Source organism: Oncorhynchus mykiss, chromosome 1 (assembly GCF_057628025.1).
Source record: "Oncorhynchus mykiss isolate SJ-2025 chromosome 1, ASM5762802v1, whole genome shotgun sequence".
Lineage (NCBI taxonomy): Eukaryota > Metazoa > Chordata > Actinopteri > Salmoniformes > Salmonidae > Oncorhynchus > Oncorhynchus mykiss.
Window position 1 is genome coordinate 63,321,733 of NC_143022.1, and position 20,268 is coordinate 63,342,000.

General features: G+C 43.1%; 1 protein-coding gene across 41 annotated transcripts in view; it reads right to left on the reverse strand.

Moving 5' to 3' along the window:
- Positions 1–16,869, reverse strand: part of LOC110525977 (LIM domain-binding protein 1-A) — a 42,248-nt gene extending 25,379 nt beyond the window's left edge. For 4 of the 41 annotated variants that reach the window (XM_090236122.1, XM_090236007.1, XM_090236076.1 and 1 more), the window contains exons 1-5: positions 16,693–16,852; positions 15,263–15,311; positions 14,844–14,893; positions 14,210–14,241; positions 10,960–11,061 (exon numbers count right to left, since the gene is read on the reverse strand). In XM_090236122.1, the coding sequence (XP_090092248.1) occupies positions 10,960–10,987 (28 nt within the window). In that variant the 5' untranslated portion in view covers positions 10,988–11,061; positions 14,210–14,241; positions 14,844–14,893; positions 15,263–15,311; positions 16,693–16,852. Of the gene's footprint in view, positions 1–10,959; positions 11,062–11,164; positions 11,249–11,541; positions 14,894–15,165; positions 15,337–16,692 lie in introns of those variants that run through there. The other 37 variants (XM_090236105.1, XM_090235998.1, XM_090236063.1 and 34 more) reach the window with 16 other exon arrangements.
- Positions 16,870–20,268: the final 3,399 nt, after the last annotated feature.

Genomic DNA, 20,268 nt, shown 5'->3' on the forward strand with positions numbered 1-20,268 from the left:
TGATGTCAACTAGCCTATCAGAAGCTTCTAAAGCCATGACATCATTTTCTGGAGTTTTCCAAGCTGTTTAAAGGCACAGTCAACTTAGTGTATGTAAACTTCTGACCCACTGGAATTGTGATACAGTGAATTATAAGTCACATAATCTGTCTGTAAACAATTGTTGGAAAAATGACTTGTCACGCACAAAGTAGATGTCCTAACCGACTTGCCAAAACTATAGTTTGTTAACAAGAAATTTGTGGAGTGGTTGAAAAATAAGTTTTAATGACTCCAACCTAACTATATGTAAACCTCTGACTTTAACTGTAGGACAAGGTCTGGAGATGGGAAGAGGGGATTGGGTTGAATGTGCAAGTTGTCGGACGGACTGACATCACTAGTCGCAGGATTTCATCTGGAAAGAGAGGGGAGAAAGAGACCAAGGCATGTTTTGTGTGAGAGGGACCAGTGGACTCAATAGTCAATAGGCTGAGTGAATGAGGAGTAGATATCGTCAACCTTCTTTTCAAAGTGGTTGACAGTCATCTGTAGAGAGGGAGGGGAATTAGGTGTTGGAGGATTAAGGAAGAGAGAAGGTGGCACAGAGGCAGAATCTTGATATTTTAGAGTGATAGAAAGTGGCTTTAGCAGCTGGAAGAGAAGGTAGAGAAAGGATGATAGATCCTCCGGAAGTTAAGTTTTCTCCATTTTCGCTCAGCTGCCCGCAGCTATGTTCTGTGATCTCGCAATGGTGTCACAGCCTCGGAGCAGGAGGAGAGGGCCAAGCCGGCTGAGAGGAAAGGTTACAGTGAGAGTCGTAGGATGCGAAACAGGAGGAGAGTAGGGTCAAAGAGGTAGAATCAGGAGACTGCGAGGACACTTGACCATCTTGGTAGGGGCTGGAGGAGAGCGAGACGGAAAAGGAAACTAAGTAGTGATCAAAGACCTGGAGGGGGGTTGCAGTTAGATTAGTATGCGAACAGCATATAGTAAAGTGGCCTGCCTTGGAGTGGGAGGGGACTGGGAAATAAATTAATTGAACGTAGACGTCGGGAGGTTGAAGTCTCCCAGTACTATGAGTGGCGAATCATCGTCAGGAAATTAGCTTATCAAGGTGTCAAGCTCATTGAGGAACTCTAATGGCACCTGGTGGGCAATAGATGACAACAATGTTAAGCCTGAGTGGACAAGTGACCATGACAACATGGAATTCAAATGAGGAGATGGACATGAGGGGAGGAAAAGAGAAAATCTCCACTTAGAAGAAATGAGTATCCCTATGCCACCATGACAACCAGATGCTCTCAGACTATGAGAGAACACATAGTAAGATGAAGAGAGAGCAGCTGGAGTAGGAGTGTTTTTGTGGGGTGACCATGTCTCCGTCAGGGCCAAAAAGTCTCTTTTGATGAATAGCGGAGCTGATTTGGTGTGAAATGCTGTATCTAGAAACAATTTATCCTTGATTGCAATGTTTGTTTGTTTTTTCCTTCCAGAGTTTCAATTAGCTCAGGAAGTACAACGCAAAACATCTTTGTGGGAATATGTGTTAAAATGTCGCACAGTAAGTGGATCTTTTGTATTTGTAAAGTTATTTCGTGGCGATATGAAAGTAGAGTTTTTGAGGTTAATCACGCTGTGATTATTAATGGTTACAGAGCGTTGGGACAGCTGTACACATTTCCCCTCTGTGTTTAACCCCCTCGAGTCGATTGACACACTGGTGTATCAATCTAAGTAACATATTACAGCTAGAGATAGTGTTTTTTTTGCATTGGATGTGTCTCAATCCTCCGCATCTGCCGATGTCGTGAAAGGTGGCAGAGTTAGAGCAGTGTTGGACAGACCTTGAGACATCCTGAAAAATCGTTATTCTCACGATAACATCCGTAGCATCTGAACGGTTTGACCTACAGAACTATTATGACCATTCCATTGACAGGGGAGACTCGCAAACACGATGTTGGTCACAGTTTTGCTCTCGAACCCCCACAAGTGTCGGGACTCTGAAGTCTGCACCGTCGATGTGCCAACTTCAGTTTGTAGCATCCGAAACGTTTGGGCTACAAACTAACGTGACCCCAATCGTGAAAAGGGTAGATTCTCTGTTTTGCTCTTACTCGTCTGACGGTAAAACGGTATCGGTTTAAACCTTGATCCTTATGATTTATTTCTTGACTGTCTTTTTTTTTTGCCATTTATATGTTATTTAATGCATTTCTCTGGGCTATAGTAGTAAAGGCCAAATTCAATATTTTCTCAAATGTTTTTATATATTTTTGGGGGGGTCCTTAAAGGCAGGCACTAGATGGCAAACAGGGCTCCGTCTTAGTACACACTCACTCATGACCAGTGATCACTAATCTGTGTTAACCCAATCCACCCAATCTCTACTCTTTGGTGGACTGGTCAGGGAGGGAGGAAAGGTGGGAAGAAAGCTAGGAAGGAAGAAAGTTAGGAGGGATGGAAGGAGAGGGGGGAATGTAAGGAGCAGAGGAAAGTATATATTTTTCTTGTATTAATGAAACAAGAATGAGAATCCCACTACTAGCCTAATTCCCAGCCTGTTGTTTGTTCCATATGAGAGGCAGTCACGCCTCACTAATTGTGGCCTTCTGAAGAGGTAGGTAGAGGTAGGGGTGGAGAGGTAGAGCGAGAGACTTGTGAAAAAGCATCCCCCTCTACTGGACCAGATGAAAAACAGCTTCTCCTCTCTTTTGTCTGTGGAACTCAATAATAGACTGTGTGATCTGATACGGTGCCTTCAATAAGTATTCAACCCCTTTATTATGATAAGCCTAAATAAGTGCAGGAGTAAAGATTTGCTTAACATGTCACGTAATAAGTTGCATAGACTTGCTCTGTGTACATGATGTATGAATGACTACCTCATCTATGTACCCCACACATACAATGATCTATCAGGTCCCTCAGTCTAGCAGTGAATTTCAAACATAGGTTCAACCATAAAGACCAGGAAGGTTTCCAATGCCTCGCAAAGAAGGGAACCTATAAGTAGATGGGTAAAAAAAAAAGCAGACATTGAATATGTCACACCCTGATCTGTTTCACCTGTCTTTGTGCTTGTCTCCTCCCCCCTCCAGGTGTCACCCATCTTCCCCATTATCCCCAGTGTATTTATACATGTGTTCTCTGTCTGTTGCCCGTTTGTTTTGTTTGTCAAGCCTACCAGCGTTTTTCCCCTTGATCCTGATTTTTTCTAGTTCTTGTTTTCCCGGTTTTGACCATTCTTTCTGCCCTGAGCTTTCCTGCCATCCTGTACCTTGTCCCACCACACTGGATTATTTACCTCTGCCTGTCCTGACCCTGAGACTGCCTGCCGTTCTGTACCTTTGGGACTCTGATCTGGATTACTGACCTCTGCCGGCCCGCAACCTGTCGTTTTGCCTGCCCCCTGTTCTAGTAATACACTTTTGTTACTTCGACACTGTCTGCATCTGGGTCTTTCCTAAAATGTGATAGAATATCCCTTTAAGCATGGTGAAGTTATATACACCTAGTCACTACAAAGAAACAGGCGTCCCTTCCTAACTCAGTTGCCAGAGAGGAAGGAAACTGCTCAGGGATTTCACCATGAGGCTAATGGTGACTTTAAAACAGTTAGTCTTGGATTACTTACATTATAATTTAGGTTATTATTGTGGAGTAACTACAGAGTGAAAAGGAAGAAAGCCTGTACAGAATAAAAAAATATTCCAAAACATGCATCCTGTTTGCAATAAGGCACTAAAGTAAAACTGTAAAAAAAATGTTGCAAAGAAATGTACTTTATGTCCTGAATACAAGAGTACCACTTCATATTTTCAAGCATGGTGGGGGCTGCATCATTTTATGGGTATGCTGGTCATTGGCAATGGATTTTTTTTAGGATACACATAAATGGAATAGAGCTAACTAAGCATTGACAAAATCCTAAAGGAAAACGTTGTTCAGTCTGCTTTCCAATAGACACTGGGAGACAAATTCAACTTTTAGCAGAACAATAACCTAAAACGCTTTGCCAAATATACACTGGAGTTGTTTACCAATATGGCATTGAATGTTCCTGAATGGCCTACTTACAGTTTTGACTTAAATCGGCTTGAACATCTATGGTAAGACTTCAAAATGTCTGTCTAGCAATGATCAACAGCCAACTAATAATAATGCACATATTGTACAATCCAGGTGTGCAAAGCTCTTAGAGGCTTATCCATAAAAACTGACTGCTGTAGTCGTTGCCAAAGGTTATTGTAACATGTATTGACTCAGGGGTGTGAATACTTATGTAAATTATATTTCTTTATTTCATTTTCAAATAGGGCTGTCCCCGACAAAAAACTCTTGGTCGACAGAGTCATCTATCGACCAATCGTTTGGTCGAAATGTTTCAACTTATTTTTCCACATATAGACACAACCTATGTGTTTTAATCAAATCAACTATATGCAATGAGCTTGTCTGATGCTTTAAGCGCACTGTTTGATGAAAAAAATGAAGACGCACAAATAACTAGAGGGACGCAATTGATTTGCTTGTGCCTGGCCAGTGCCAGACTTACTGATCTCTCTCTCTCCCTATTCCCTCAACCCTTGCTCTTTCAACGTGACACATGTATGCATCGCATGCCCAATAGGGCCTGATTTATAGCATATCATAATCACATTAATAAATTGGTTATAACACACTCCGAACACCTGAAAACATGCAAAACATGCGACAGAAAAAACAGATGAAGAGGACGCCACGAATAAACAGAAAAGGCTAAAAAACAGTCGCATGCAATTGCCGACATGGAACGGTTTATTTATGTGTTAAGGCTAATTATTCAAGAGTCGCTTTATTTATTTATTTTTTACTAAAATGCTTAATTGCAATTCAAATCATGAATGGCTCATTTGAAGTTGCAATTCTAAGCCTGCTAATGATAATGACATTACTTATTATTATAATGAGGATCATAATAATAACAATAAGGAGATCAAAAAAAAGAAGGGTTAATATTATTATAAATATACACTATCATTCCAAAGATTGGGGTCACTTAGAAATGTCCTTGATTTTGAAAGAAAAGCAATTTTTTTGGTCCATCAAATTGATCACAAATACTGTGTTGTAAATTGTAAATTACTATTTGTGGCTGGAAACGGCAGATTCTTTATGGAATATCTACATAGGCCCATTATCAGCAACCAACACTCCTATGTTCCAATGGCACGTTGTGTTAGCTAATCCAAGTTCATCATTTTAAAAGGCTAAGTCATCATTAGAAAACCCATTTGCAATTATGTTAGCACTGCTGAAAACTGTTGTTCAGATTAAAGAAGCAATAAAACTGGCTTTCTTTAGACTACTTGAGTATCTGGAGCATCAGCATTTGTGGGTTCGATAACAGGCTAAAAATGGCTAGAAACAAATAACTTTGTTCTGAAACTCATCAGTATATTCTTGTTCTGAGAAATTAAGGCTATTCCATGCGAGAAATTGTCAAGAAACTGAAAATCTCATACAAACGCTGTGTACTACTCCCTGCAAACTGGCTCTAACCAGAATAGAAAGAGGAGTGGGAGGCCCCGGTGCACAACTGAGTAAGAGGACAAGTACATTAGTGTCTAGTGTGAGAAACAGACGCCTCACAAGTCCTCGACTGGCAGCTTCATTAAATAGTACCCGTAAAACACCAGTCTCAAAGTCAACAGTGAAGAGGCAACTCCGGGATGCAGGCCTTCTAGGCAGTTCAATTTGATGTTATTTTAACGGACAAAAAAAAAAGTGCTTTTCTTTCAAAAACAAGGACATTTCTAAGTGACCCAAAACTTTTGAACGGTAGTGTAGTAATTTTTCATACAGATGTCTTGCACCCCATTATATATATTTTTTGCTCGACTAAAGAAATCTCGGTCAACCAACAGCCCATCAACAAAACAATCGACTAAATGGGGATAGCTCTATTTTCAAATTAGCAAAAAAATTAATTATTTTTTTTAATTCACTTTGTTATCATTAGGGAATTGTGTGTAGATTGGTGGAAGAAAATGCACTTTCCAAGAACTGTACATCACTGGTGAATAAAAGTCACATCAGGCTGAGAATGTAGAATACTGTAGACACACACACAGCTTGCCCTTTCTGTGGTTCTTTGCTGGGATTATCTCAGAGACCGAGGAAGACACAAACAATATGGTTGTACGTGTGCGTGCATGCAAGTGTGCACGTGTGTGTGTGTTTGCGGGAGTGTGTGTGTGCAAGCTTGCGCCCGTGCGTGAGCGAGTTCTTGGAAACAGCAGGACAATGTGCTGGTATGCCAGCACATCCTGTTAAAGCCAGTAATCCCTATGCCCTCCACTGTGCCATTGTGTGTTCAGTACAATAGACGGGTTGACTAAGTACGTCACGGAAATGATGTGCGTGCATAGACATGACCAGGTAGAGTACATTGATATGAATCAGATAGCTAGCAATAATGACAAGAAGCTACCATGTGGGGAATTGTAGGTGGCTCGTCTCAGCTCGTTCCATCTTGTTCCTGATGCCATTTTTTGTTTTGACTGATGCCATGCCTATGCTAATATGGCTAACATTCCCTACCGAGCTAACCAAAACTGTAATAATGTATCTGAAAGACAAGTGCTCGTTGTGCAAATGTATTTATGTTTTCAATAAACGGTTCGAGAAGAAATAGTCGACATGTTGTCAAAAGTCTAAGCCAACCCTGTCTGTTTAACTCCATAGTTAAGCACACGTTGGTTATGTTGCTAAACAGTGTCTATAGGGGGCACTAAATATATATAAAATTATGTGGACACGCCTTCAAATTTTGGGATTCGGCTATTTCAGCCACACCCTTTGCTGACAAGTGTACAAACTCGAGCACACTGCCGTACAATCTCCATTGACAAACATTGGCAGTACAATGGCCTCACTGAAGAGTTCAGTGACTTTCAACGTGGCACCGTCATAGGATGCAACCTGTTAGCGCTTAAAAATAGTCTGTCCTCAGTTGCAACACTTACTACTAGGTTCAAAACTGCCTCTGGAAGCAATGTCAGCACAAGAACTGTTCGTCCGGAGCGTCATGAAAAGGATTTCCATGATCAAGCAGCTGCACACAAGCCTAAGATCACCATGAGCAATGCCAAGCGTTGGCTAGTGTGGTGTAAAGCTCGCCACCGTCGGACTCTGGAGCAGTGGAAACGCATTCTCTGGAGAGATGAATCACGCTTCACCATCTGGCAGTCCGACGGACGAATCTGGGTTTGGCGGATGCCAGGAGAACGCTACCTGCCCCAATGCATAGTGCCGACTGTAAAGTTTGGTGGAGGAATAATGGTCTGGGGCTGTTTTTCATGGTTCAGGCTAGGCCCCTTAGTTCCAGTGAAGGAAATCTAAATGCTACAGTATACAATGACATTCTAGACGATTCTGTGCTTCCAACTTTGTGGCAACAGCTTGGGAAAGGCCCTTTCCTGTTTCAGCATACATAACAATGCCCTGTGCACAAAGCGAGGTCCATACAGAAATGGTTTGTCTAGATCGGTGTGGAAGAACTTGACTGACCTGCACAGAGCCCTGACCTCAATCCCATCAAACATCATTGGGATGAATTGGAAAGCCAACTGCGAGCCAGGCCTAATCGCCCAACATCAGTGTCTGACCTCATTAATGCTTTTGTGGATGAATGGAAGCAAGTCCCCGCAGCAATGTTCCATCATCTAGCGGAAAGCCTTCCCAGAAGAGTGGAGGCTACTTTTGCAGCAAAGGGGGGAACAACACCATATTAATTCCCATGATTTTGGAATGAGATGTTAGATGAGCAGGTGTCCACATACCTTTGACAATGTAGTATATTTTAGAAATCATGTCACGCATGAAACGGATGCTTTGGCGTCCTCTTGTGATCGTCCTGAATATCTACTTACTGTGCTCTGCTTCATCAAACCATCTAGATCATATCAGAATGCTCAATATAACTTAGTTGTATTCAACTGGAATGCTGATGGAATTTACAACCTTGAATGCCCTATGGAAAACTCACAGTGAAGCTCAGACGGCCCAGGTTCAAACCCAGACAGACCTTGCTGAAAAGGGGGCCCACTGTAGTCTCATTCACAAGTCTAACCTTTACCCTAGAAGCCTGACGCATGTGTCTTGTCTTACATCACCCCATCTACTCAAGACTCTGCTCTCTGTGTTTCCTGTAAAAGGTTAGGCAGAGCTGATGATGGACGCCACTGTGTGCTTCACTGGCCAACAGGCTTTCAGCTACACAGATCTGGGGGATGAGTATTAGTATGGCGTACAATGGAAAAGGTTTTGTAATGCGAATCGAAAATTGGCATTTGTTATTGGGATTAGTGTTTGTTATTGATATTTCAGGTTAGTCCTTGTTTGTTGACTTTCTTCCAATTGGTGCCTATTGATCATGACTGTAAGATGACAACATGTCCCCTCCAATAGTGGTGTTGACTTGACAGGCCAGCAGGGTTAAGGCAAATTCCATGAAGCAATTAATGATCATTGAATTAAAGATGATTTGTCCGTTCATTAATGACATTTGAATTCACTTCCTGAAGGGACGGACGTTGACTCCCACGCCCTGGTAGGCATCATGCTTGTTCTGAATAGAGTGATTCAGACTCGTACTTGCAAATGAAAACGGACCCTGATAAAGATACTGAGATGAGATAAGTGATTGAGGTGAACTGTACAAAAAAGTCACTGACAATTTCTCTCAACAAGCAAAGACCATATGTATTCACTTCTCTCTCTCATACACACGCAATCACACACACACCCCGTGAATCTATCTTTTAAACGTCTCCAGGTTTTAGGTCTCAGAGAAACAACATAGTTGGAGTGTGTCGGCTTTGTTTGTCCACTTATGATGGAAAAGTAAAAAATGAAGATGAACAAAGCGATTTAAGCTCAGACTTAGTTACCGTTATATAACCCCTTAGTTACATACAAACGGTTCTCAAAGCACAAGCCCGTCAGGATTGTCATAGCTGCTCACTGGTTGCGATAGCAACAAGGAGGCCAACAGAACGGCAAACAAAGCAAGTAGTTAGAAGCTGAAAGAGGGAGACAATGGGGACGAAAAAGAGTGAGAGCCTATATATCTACTCTGTCCCTTCTACTGAGTCTATATGGGGTAGCAGGGGTTGTTGAGGCCGGGCACAATCATGGGCATGCCGAGTAACCGTCCCCGCACGCACAAACATGATCCACTGAGATGGAATTTAAAAGCACAGCAAATAGTTGCTGTCTCTTTGCTTGTATTACTCACCATAGGCTGCCTCTCCTTCAGTGCTAAACCACATACCTCACTGGCTAATTATAAAATAAAGCTATGCAATGCTAGAAGGATGTTGTTCATCTTTTTGTGCTCTTCTTCTCACCTATTCCTCCCAACGAAGCTTTCTCTGAACACTGGAAGGATTGTGTTCCACTGAGTGACTTTGTTTACCTGCCATCTAATTTTCAACCATGTAGAAAACCCCATTTCTCATTCCTTCTCTCCTCTCTCCAGTCAGTGGCTCATGCCAACTTTGCTCTGCTCTCCTCTCTCCTTGCGGCACGTGACATCACATCGAAAGCTGTCTGTATCCCTTTCTCTCCTCTCTTCATCCCCCCTCTCCTCTCTTCATCCCCCCTCTCCTCTCTTCATCCCCCCTTTCCTCTCTGTATCCCCCCCTCCTCTCTGCATCCCACCCCTCTCCATCCCCCCCTCTCCTCTCTGTATCCCCCCTCTCCTCTCTGCATCCCCCCCCTCTCCATCCCCCCCTCTCCTCTCCGTATCCCCTCTCCTCTCTGCATCCCCCCCCCTCTCCGCACCCCCCCCCCTCTCCGCATCCCCCCCCTCTCCTCATCCCCCCCTCTCCTCATCCCCCCCTCTCCTCATCCCCCCCTCTCCGTTCCTCTCATCATCCCTCTTCTTACTGCATTCTTTCTGACGGGAGGGGACAGTGAAAATGGGAGAGTGGTATCAGTCAGCAGAGGCAGTACCAATCTATCGGGGAAAGAGTGGATCGGTTCACTCCCCCTGTCTGCCATCTTAGTTCTGCGTCAAGTCCTTTTCCCTTCAATCAAGGAGGCAGACCATGTGACATTCTGCATGAGCTGGTGCCACCGATGGCGAAAGAGAGTGAGAAAGCGAGAGAGACAACAGGGAGTGAGTGGGAGAGGTAAAGAGAGGAGAGTGGTAGAGGAAGAGACATGAGAGGGGAAAGAGCAGCTTGCATGTGTGTGTGCATGTGCGAGAGAGTGTGCGGGGGGGGGGGATAATTTAGCACACGTGCGTTCTATTTTTACCAGGCTGTGACTACCTCCACCATGATAGAGCAGTGAGATCTGTCTTGCAGTACTTACAGATCAGACTCTCACGGACTGTTAGGACGTAGTCATGTCAGTGTTCCACAGCACAGCCCACACTCAGTCTTACACAGAGCCACACACACACACACTGAGGGGGAGGATCCATCAGTGCAACATCAAACAGGAATGTAAACAAACTAGCTTTCAAACAGGACCACTGAGTTACTGTGTGTCCCCTCTTAATCACTTTCTTTCTCTCTCTCTCACTTTCTTTCCCTCAGTCTCTCCTCCTCGACCCACCCCCACCTCCCTCCATAAGGAACATGATTGTTCTGTGGGCGCAGGAGCGCTTCACTGGCCTAAACTTGTCCCAGCAAGAAAACATTGCTCCCAAGTTGTTTACAATCTTTACCTCATTCAACATGGGGGAAAGCCACATATGTGTGCAGATGTGAGTTAGCAATAGCTAGTAAGTTGTTGTGCAGTCTCCTTGAGATACAGTATAAAGTACCCTGAATATTGAGTCAGGAAAAAAACACTGTAAACCAGTTGGACTTTTTTTTAACAGTACATTCTAAACAAATATGTGGATACCATCAAACCTATACAGCAGCAAAGACACGAGAGGTCACATGAGAGGGAGATAGAGATGGGTGGACTTACCCGGGCAAGCGCAGCCTCCAACAGACATCTTCTCACATGTTGTAGGTCTCTGCTCTGCTGGAAACAGCTGCCTTCAGTCCTCCCTCCGTACGCATGGACACACTGGACACGTGCAAAGAGAAAGAAACAAGGAGAAGAGTGTGAAAAAAAAGGTGTAGAACAACAGGGAATATAATGAAACAAAACTGGATCGGAACTCCCTCACTTTCTCTCGCTGTCTCTCTCTCTGAGAATCAGGAAGTAGGAAATAGAGTGCACTGGTTGGTTCATTAATATGCAAATTGCAACACTGGTGGGCGGAGAAAGATATGAGAGAGAAGGAGACAAACCATAGGTCTCTTGAAATGGCTTATTGTGGCAAACGTATCAGTGCTTGTACAGAGCAACAACATGATTATACAGGGCAACAGACAGGGAAATCTCCTGTTTTTTGTTCTAAATGTATGATGTCACGCAGAGGCTATGTGCTTTGCAAACATTGATCAGCCAGTGCCGGCTCTCGTATTTAATTGGTGGCCTTGATGTGCAGTTCATTGATTTGAGCGTCCATTTGTAATGTTCATTCGTGTAAATAGGAATAACCTCAAAAACACTCCCTCTCACTCTCTCCCTTGTCCTCCCTCTGTTTTGCATCCGTGTGTAGAACAGCAGTGTTAATCACTACAGTCAGCATCGATTAAAAATGCAAAGCCCTCCTGGAGCACTGCGACACTGGAGACCAAGGGAGACACACAGACACGCACAGTGGGAGAAGCTATAAGAGGACGGACTCGTTGTAACGGCTGGAATGGAATCAATGGACCGGAGGCAAACATGTGGTTTCCATATTTTGTTTTGTGTTTAATACAGTTCCATTAATTCCATTCCAGCCTTTACAATGAGCCCGTCCTCCTACAGCTCTTCCGACCAGCCTCCTCTGACACACACACAAACACACATGCACGCTACCGTTCAAAAGTTGAGTAACTTAGAACTGTCCTTGTTTTTGAGAGAAAATAAAAAAAACTCATACAACGCTGTGTTCTACTCCCTTCACAGAACAGCGCAAACGGGCTCTAACCAGAATAGAAATAGGAGTGGGAGGCCCCGGTGCACAACTGAGCAAGACGACAAGTACATGAGTGTGCTGATGCTCCAGATACTCAACTAGTCTAAAGAAAGACCCGTTTTATTGCTTCTTTAAATCAGACCAACAGTTTTCAGCAGTGCTAACATAATTGCAAAAGGGTTTTCTAATGATCAATTAGCCTTTTAAACTAGCTAATTGGATTAGCTAACACAACGTGCCATTGGAACACAGGAGTGAGTAATGGTTGTTGATAATGGGCCTCTGTACACATTTTTTTTTAAATCTGCCGTTTCCAGCTACAAATAGTAATTTACAACATTAACCATGTCTACACTGTATTTCTGATCAATTTGATGTTACTTTAAAAATTGACAAAACAAATCAGTTATCTTTCAAAAACAAGGCCATTTCTAAGTGACCCCAAACTTTTGAACGGTAGTATATACAGTTGAAGTAGGGAAGTTTACATACACCGTAGCCAAATACATTTAAACTCTGTTTTTCACAATTCCTGACATTTAATCTTAGTAAAAATTCCATCTTAGGTCAGTATGGATCACCACTTTATTTTAAGAATGTGAAATGTCAGAATAATAGTAGAGAGAATGATTTATTTCAGCTTTTATTTCATTCATCACATTCCCAGTGGGTCAGAAGTTTACATACACTCAATTAGTATTTGGTAGCATTGCCTTTAAATTGTTTAACTTGGGTCAAACGTTTTGGGTAGAATTCCACAAGCTTCCCCCAATAGGTTGGGTGAATTTTGGCCCATTCCCCTGACAGAGCTGGTGTAACCGAGTCAGGTTAGTAAGCCTCCTTCCTCGCACACATTTTTTTCAGTTTCAGCCCACAAATGTTCTATGGGATTGAGGTCAAGGCTTTGTGATGGCCACTCCAATACCTTGACTTTGTTGTCCTTAAGCCATTTTGCCACAACTTTGGAAGTATGCTTGGGGTCATTGTGCATTTGGAAGATCCATTTGCGACCAAGCTTTAACTTCCTGACTGATGTCTTGAGATGTTGCTTCAATATATCCACATCATTTTCTTTTCTCATGATGCCATCTATTTTGTGAAGTGCACCAGTCCCTCCTGCAGCAAAGCACCCTCACAACATGATGCTTCCACCCCTGTGCTTCACGGTTGGGATGGTGTTCTTCAGCGTGCACGCCTCCCCTTTTTTCCTCCAAACATAACGATGGTCGTTATGCCCAAACAGTTCTATTTTTGTTTCATCAGACCAGAGGGCATTTCTCCAAAAACGATCTTTGTCCCCATGTGCAGTTGCAAACCGTAGTCTGGCTTTTTTATGGTGGTTTTGGAGTAGTGGCTTCTTCTTTCCTGAGCTGTATGACGGCTGCGTGGTCCCATGGGGTTTATACTTCTGTACTATTGTTTGTACAGATGAATGTGGTACCTTCAAGCGTTTGGAAATTGCTCCCAAGGATGAACCAGACTTGTGGATGTCTACAATTTTGTTTCTGAGGTCTTGGCTGATTTCTTTTGATTTTCTAATGATGTCAAGCAAAGAGGCACTGAGTTTGAAGGTAGGCCTTGAAATACATCCACAGGTACACCTCCAATTGACTCAAATTAGCCTATCAGAAGCTTCTAAAGCCATGACATAATTTTCTGGAATTTTCCAAGCTGTTTAAAAGGCACAGTCAACTTAGTGTATTGTAAACTTCTGACCCACTGGAATAGTGATACAGTGAATTATAAGTCAAATAATCTGTCTGTAAACAGTTGTTGGAAAAAATACTTCTGTCATGCAAAGTAGATGTCCTAACCGGCTTGCCAAAACAAGAGTTTGTTGACAATAAATAAATTAATAACACACACACCAGGTCGCAGTTATTAATGAGAACTTGTTCTCAACGAGCTTACCTGGTTAAATAAAGGTGAAATAAAAAATAGAAAATGCACACACACGCTAGCGCTCTCGTCTCTTTAGCCTCCCCTCTCCATCAAGCATGTCTGCTCTCTAACCCCAATATTCTTACAGTCCACCACACACACGTGCACAGACAGACAAAAAGACACACACACACACACACTCCTCTGAGCCCCATGTCTACTCTTCCTTCGCTCCACTACATGATATCTTAGGAACATCAAGAATGGTGAGGAGAGAATATTAACACACACACACTCGCAGTGACACACACATATACTCACAGGAGCGGGGCTCCTCTTCACAAGCTACAGCTCTTTGTTATCCGTCAGTCAGGATCAATGCGTTGAGTAAACACAACAACCATTTTACAAAAATGTCAAGTGGGACACGACATTCTCTACAAACTATCAAGCGCCATGTCGATGAGCAAGCCATCAGAGCTGAATGTCATACATGCTGTTAGACACATTTCTGAGGAACTATCGCCACCCTCCCTGAGGCCTTTACTGTCAGTCCTCACATCTCTCGCTCTTAGATCTCTCTACTCTGTTTCCGCTCTCTCCCCTTCTCTCTGTCTAGCCAGACCAAAACAGAATTATCTCAGCTGGCAGTAGAACTCTTGTTTTTGAAATGGCGAACTGAGAACAAAGGCAGATATGGGTATTTTCACACACACACACACACACACACACACACACACACACACACACACACAGAGTGTTTGTGTGTCTGTATGTGTGTTTTTGTTTGCATGTACAGTACGTCTGTGTGTCTGTCTCCACTGCAGCTTTGGAGAAATGGCTCCTGTTTATATACCAGGTAGGCTTTAAGCCTAGAGATATACACTTCACCACTGACTGCACAAACAGGCAATGTTGATCACACCGGTGCTCACACTCACACACTGTCACTCACCCTCCGAAGCAGCTTCTCTGAAAACAAAGATGGTGTCGCTCTGTCTTTCTCTGTCATAAGGCATGCAGCAACAGCACAACAGTAATGTCAGAGGAGGAGTCAAGTACTTGCACAAACACAACTGAATGAGAGGCATCACACAACATGTGAAGAACATGTTGACCTCTGGAGGTAAACAAACAGTCATTATGAACATTACATTTTACACACACAAAATAAGGACTTTGGCATAGTCTAGCCTGAGGGGCATGACATCCATCTCGGGTGAGGTCAAAAAAATAATAAATAAATAAATTTTAAAAAAACACAAAAAAATCTTTACCTCTCCTCTTTGTCGGTCTGTCGACTTGGCACCTCACTACACAAACAGGCACATGTACACAAACAGGCACATGTACACACACGCCATCCATGCTTACCTTCCCCCCCCCCTCCTTTTGTCTCCTCCAGTCTTCTGTCCTTGGCTGGCTGTAGAAACACCAGAGTCAGTTCACTATAACATCCACCAGGTCAACCGCAAAGACAAATAGACCGCCAGAAAAAGAGAGAGAGAGCGAAACAGAGAGATGAAATGGATCGCGGAGATGAGGAGGGATGGAGACAGCTAGCTCTCCGATGGTATAAATATGACGCAGAGGCAGCAGCCAGAGTCACTTCTTTCCTCTCCTCTCCTCCACCCCATCCCTCCATACCCATGAGAGAGAGGGCACTGTATCCATGGCAACTACAGAGCAGCAGTAAGCGGTGGTTACTGAGCTCGCTGGGGCACAGCAGTGTTCTCTCCCAGCCCCCCCCCCCAACACACACACACACACTCTCTCCCTCTCTCTTTAATGAGCACGCTATCTCAGTCTGTTCCTGACATGCACACAGCCTGTGTGATTCCCTCTAGTCCTCCAGAGCAGCAGTGGATGTCCTAATGATGACAGACTACCACACTACAAGGGGACCTAATTTAGGGTCCCCCTCCCTCCATCTGCCCTTCTCAGCTTCTGAATAAGTTTTGGTGAGGTATGTAATCTCTGGAAAGAGGCTGGTCTTTGGCAATAATGCAATGCCATGTCGTACCTCAAGCCACCACCAAAATGGCAGTTTTTTTTATTTATTTTTTTTATCAATTGATGATGAGAAGGTGAAGGTCTTCAAGGGTCCAAAAAGTTGTGCAAAAGAACAAAACAAGAGACCCGGGGCAGAGGAACAAGTTAGAATTTTGGGCCTGTTCTGGTCCTGGGTCCAGTATTTGGGTTAGTGTACCATGAGGGTCCAAAATTCAACTTGTCCCTCCGGTCCAAGTCAGGTTGAGTTGTCTATTGTCATGGATCAGGTCTATGTTGTAGAGCTGATATATTCGACTGGACCCTTCCGAACCTGACCACAGCTTTGTATAGCTTACATAGTCTAGGGCAAATTAGCTGAATAACATTTCATTTGTCACTCAGGTCCGATCTGGTCGGGTCTTTTTTTTTATTTTTATCATTCGGTTCGAGTAGAATATCCACAGCTCCAGTTCATGTCAGGTACAACTTTTTGGACCAGTGAAGAATTAGATTAGGCTATAGGCCTAGTAGTAGCCTAGCCTACCTTAACCATGCCTACTGTTGTTGATGTAAGCAAATGAATGATTCTCACAAAACCACATTAATTGCTGTTTTACTACAGTACTTCTAGTGATCACCATCATCATTATCATTATGCGCACACAAATTGTACTATCGGACAAGGTATCCCCCTTTTCCTATTAGGCCTCTCTAGCTACACATACTTCATAAGTATGTCATTTTTTTTTACATAAGCTAAGCTTTGACGATCATCACACAGTTGGCTACACTGATTCCTTCCTAAAGCTTACCGTATTGCTTGCCAGTCAAAACAGTTCGTGCATATACAGTACTATTACTTTTTGTTCGTTTTGGTCTTCGGCAGGGTTTTTTTCAGCTGTTCCAGCACACCAAAAATGTTCTTGAGGCAAGTCGAGTATCAGTAGCCGAAGTCTACGCCCCTTCGTCAGTGATTGGTCAACAGTACTACTCCTAACTAGAGTGGGAACATTAACTGTTTGTTGTCATTCAACGAGAGCTGACTAGTTTTCATGAAACATTTTTTGCACTTGAGAAAAACTACACCAAACGTCATAGTTTTTATTTAATCTTTATTTTATTTATATTCAGTACGAGTCAACAGTTTGGACACACCTACTCATTTTATTTATTTTTTACTATTTTCTACATTATAGAATAACAGTGAAGACATCAAAACTGAAATAACACATATGGAATCATGTAGTAACCAAAAAAAGTGTTTATATTTTTGATTTTTCAAAGTAGCCACCCTGTCTTGATGACAGCTTTGCACACTCTTGGTATTCTCTCAACCAGCTTCACCTGGAATGCTTATCCAACAGTCTTGAAGGAGTTCTCACATATGTTGGCTGCTTTTCCTTCACTCTGCGGTCTGACTAATCCCAAGCCATCTCAATAGGGTTGAGATCAGGTGATTGTGGAGGCCAGGTCATCTGATATAGCACTTTCCTTCTTGGTCAAATAGCCCTTACACAGCCTGGAGGTGTGTTTGGTCATTGTCCTGTTGAAAAACAAATGATAGTCCCACTAAGTGCAAACCGGATGGGATGGCGTATCGCTGCAGAATGCTGTGGTAGCCATGCTGGTTAAGTGTGCCTTGAATTCTAAAAAAAGCACAGACAGCGTCACCAGCAAAGCATCCCCACACCCTCACACCTCTTCCTCCATGCTTCACTGTGGTAACCACACATGCGGAGATCATCTGTTCACCTACTCTGCGTCTTACAAAGACACGGCGGTTGGAACCAAAAATCTCAGATTTGGACTCAGACCAAAGGAAGATTTACACCAGTCTAATATCCATTGCTCGTGTATCTTGGCCCAATCAAGTCTCTTCTGAATAATAGGAAATGTGAATTATGAGCGTTGAAATGATGTGACTTGAACTCAAAATGTAATATTCCTGTAAAGGACATGATAACATATCTTGGAATTAAAGTTTGCAAAGATCAAAAAGAAAAGGACAATTTAAATGTATCTCCTATTGTAGATAGGGGAGGCAGCGTAGCCTAGTGGTTAGAGCGTTGGACTAGTAACTGAAAGGTTGCAAGCTGACAAGGTACAAATCTGTCGTTCTGCCCCTGAACAAGGCTGTTCCTAGGCTGTCATTGAAAATAAGAATTTGTTCTTAACTGACTTGCCTAGTTAAATAAAGGTAAAATAAAATTGTAAAGAGATTTAACTCCCGGTTATTAAGAGATCGTAATTGTACCTTTATCCAAATCTGAAGGTTTGTCCAGATTAGTTTATACTTCCCTTGCCTTAGATGTTCCTTTGTCAGTAACTAAAATGGTTGATACACAATCATTTAAATTGATATGAAGAATAAACCTAATTGTTTAAGAGAATAGGTTGTATATAACACCCAAGGTGAGTGAGTGTTGAATGCTCTAGATTTTAAAACCTCTAACAGAATCTTTAAGATCAAAGAGATCCAAAATGATCGAAGAAATAATGATTGCATTTGGAATATATTCCCTAATTTAATATTCCAACAGGTTGGTGGTCTGGAGCTCTTAGTCAAATGTAATTTTGATTTGGGTAAAATCACTATTAAACAGTCACTACAAAGATACAGTTGCCGGAAAAAAAACTTGGTTGCTGGAGGCCAATAAGGCCAATGGTGACTTTAAAACAGTTAGAGTTTAATGGCTGTGATATGATCAAATGGAGGATTGATCAACAACATTCTAGTTCCACCACAATATTAACTTTATTGATAGAGTGAAAAGAAGGAAGCCTGTTCAGAATACAAATATCCCAAAACATGCATCTTGTTTGCAAGAAGGCACTAAAGTAATACTGCAAAAAATTTGGCAAAGCAATTAACATTTTGTCATGAATACTGTCACATCTGCTCCTGCTACGCCCTCTGGTGTTCATTACTCCCCCTGTACACTCTCTCTCTCTCCCTCTCCCTCTCTGTGTGATTGTGTGGTTGGAGACAGGTGTGCTGGAGTCAGAGCAGATCCCTACCAGCATAATCAAGGCCTCTACAAATACTCAGTCCTGCCACTACCTCTCTGCCATTTGTAATCTCTGCTCAGTCAGTTCATGATTCTAGCCATTTATGATTATTCAAGCTCCTGTTACGCTGCCTGGCCCTCTTTATCCTCTCATTGCAGTTACCGCTCTGGCTCCTGTTCCACATCTCACCACCTTTGCTCTGGATTTTACTCCCCACCACTACCTTCGATTCCCCTCAGGACCTATTTACCCTGTTCTACTCGGCTAACTCCAACCTCAGTCTCCACACCTGTTTTTTCTGCAACTCATCCGAGCTTCCCGGAGCTGCACTCCATATCTCCCTGTGTAACAACAAATATTTTGGTTCATTCATCCCTGTTTCCTCATCTGAGTCTGCTCTTGGGTTCCCATGTGTCGCTCCACTTAACAAATAAAGTGTTTGGGTCAAATCCAATAAAACAAATACTGAGTACCAGTAACGACTGGGAAGTTTTTCAGGATAAAAAATACATGGCGCTAAGCACAGGCAAAATCTGGTTCAGTCTGCTTTCCACCAGACACTGGGAGTCTAAAACACAAGTCCAAATATATATTGGCGTTGCTTACCAAGAAGACAATGTTCCTGAGTGACCGATTTACTGTTTTGACTTAAATCCATGTCACGTCTACTCCCGCTCCCCTCACTGGTGCTGGTTGTCGCCAGTTTATTCATCTTAATTACGCACACCTGCCAACTGGCAAGAGTCTTTACTGACATTTTTAACCTGTCCCTGACTAACACCATGTTTCAAGCAGACCACCATAGTCCCTGTGCCCAAGAACACTAAAGTAACCTGCCTAAATGACTACCGACCCGTAGCACTCAAGAAGTCTGTAGCCATGAAGTGCTTTGAAAGACTGGTCATGGCTCACAACACCATTAACCCTGAAACCCTAGACCCACTCAATTTGCACACCACCCCAACAGATCCACAGCTGATGCAATCTCTATTGCACTCCACACTGCCCTTTCCCACCTGGACAAAAGGAACACCTATGTGAGAATACTATTCATTGACTACAGCTCAGCGTTCAACACCATAGTGCCATCAAAGCTCATCACTAAGCTAAGGACCCTGGGACTAAACACCTCCCTCTGCAACTGGATCCTGGACTTCCTGATGGGCCGCCCCCAGGTGATAAGGGTAAGCAACAACACATCCACCACGCTGATCCTTAACACGGGGGCCCCTCAGAGGTGCGTGCTCAGTCCCCTTCTGTTATCCCTGTTCACTCTTGACTGCATGGCCAGGCATGACTCCAACACCATCCTTAAGTTGGCCGATGACACAACAGTGGTAGGCCTGATCACCGACAACGACGAGAGGAGGTCCGTGGGG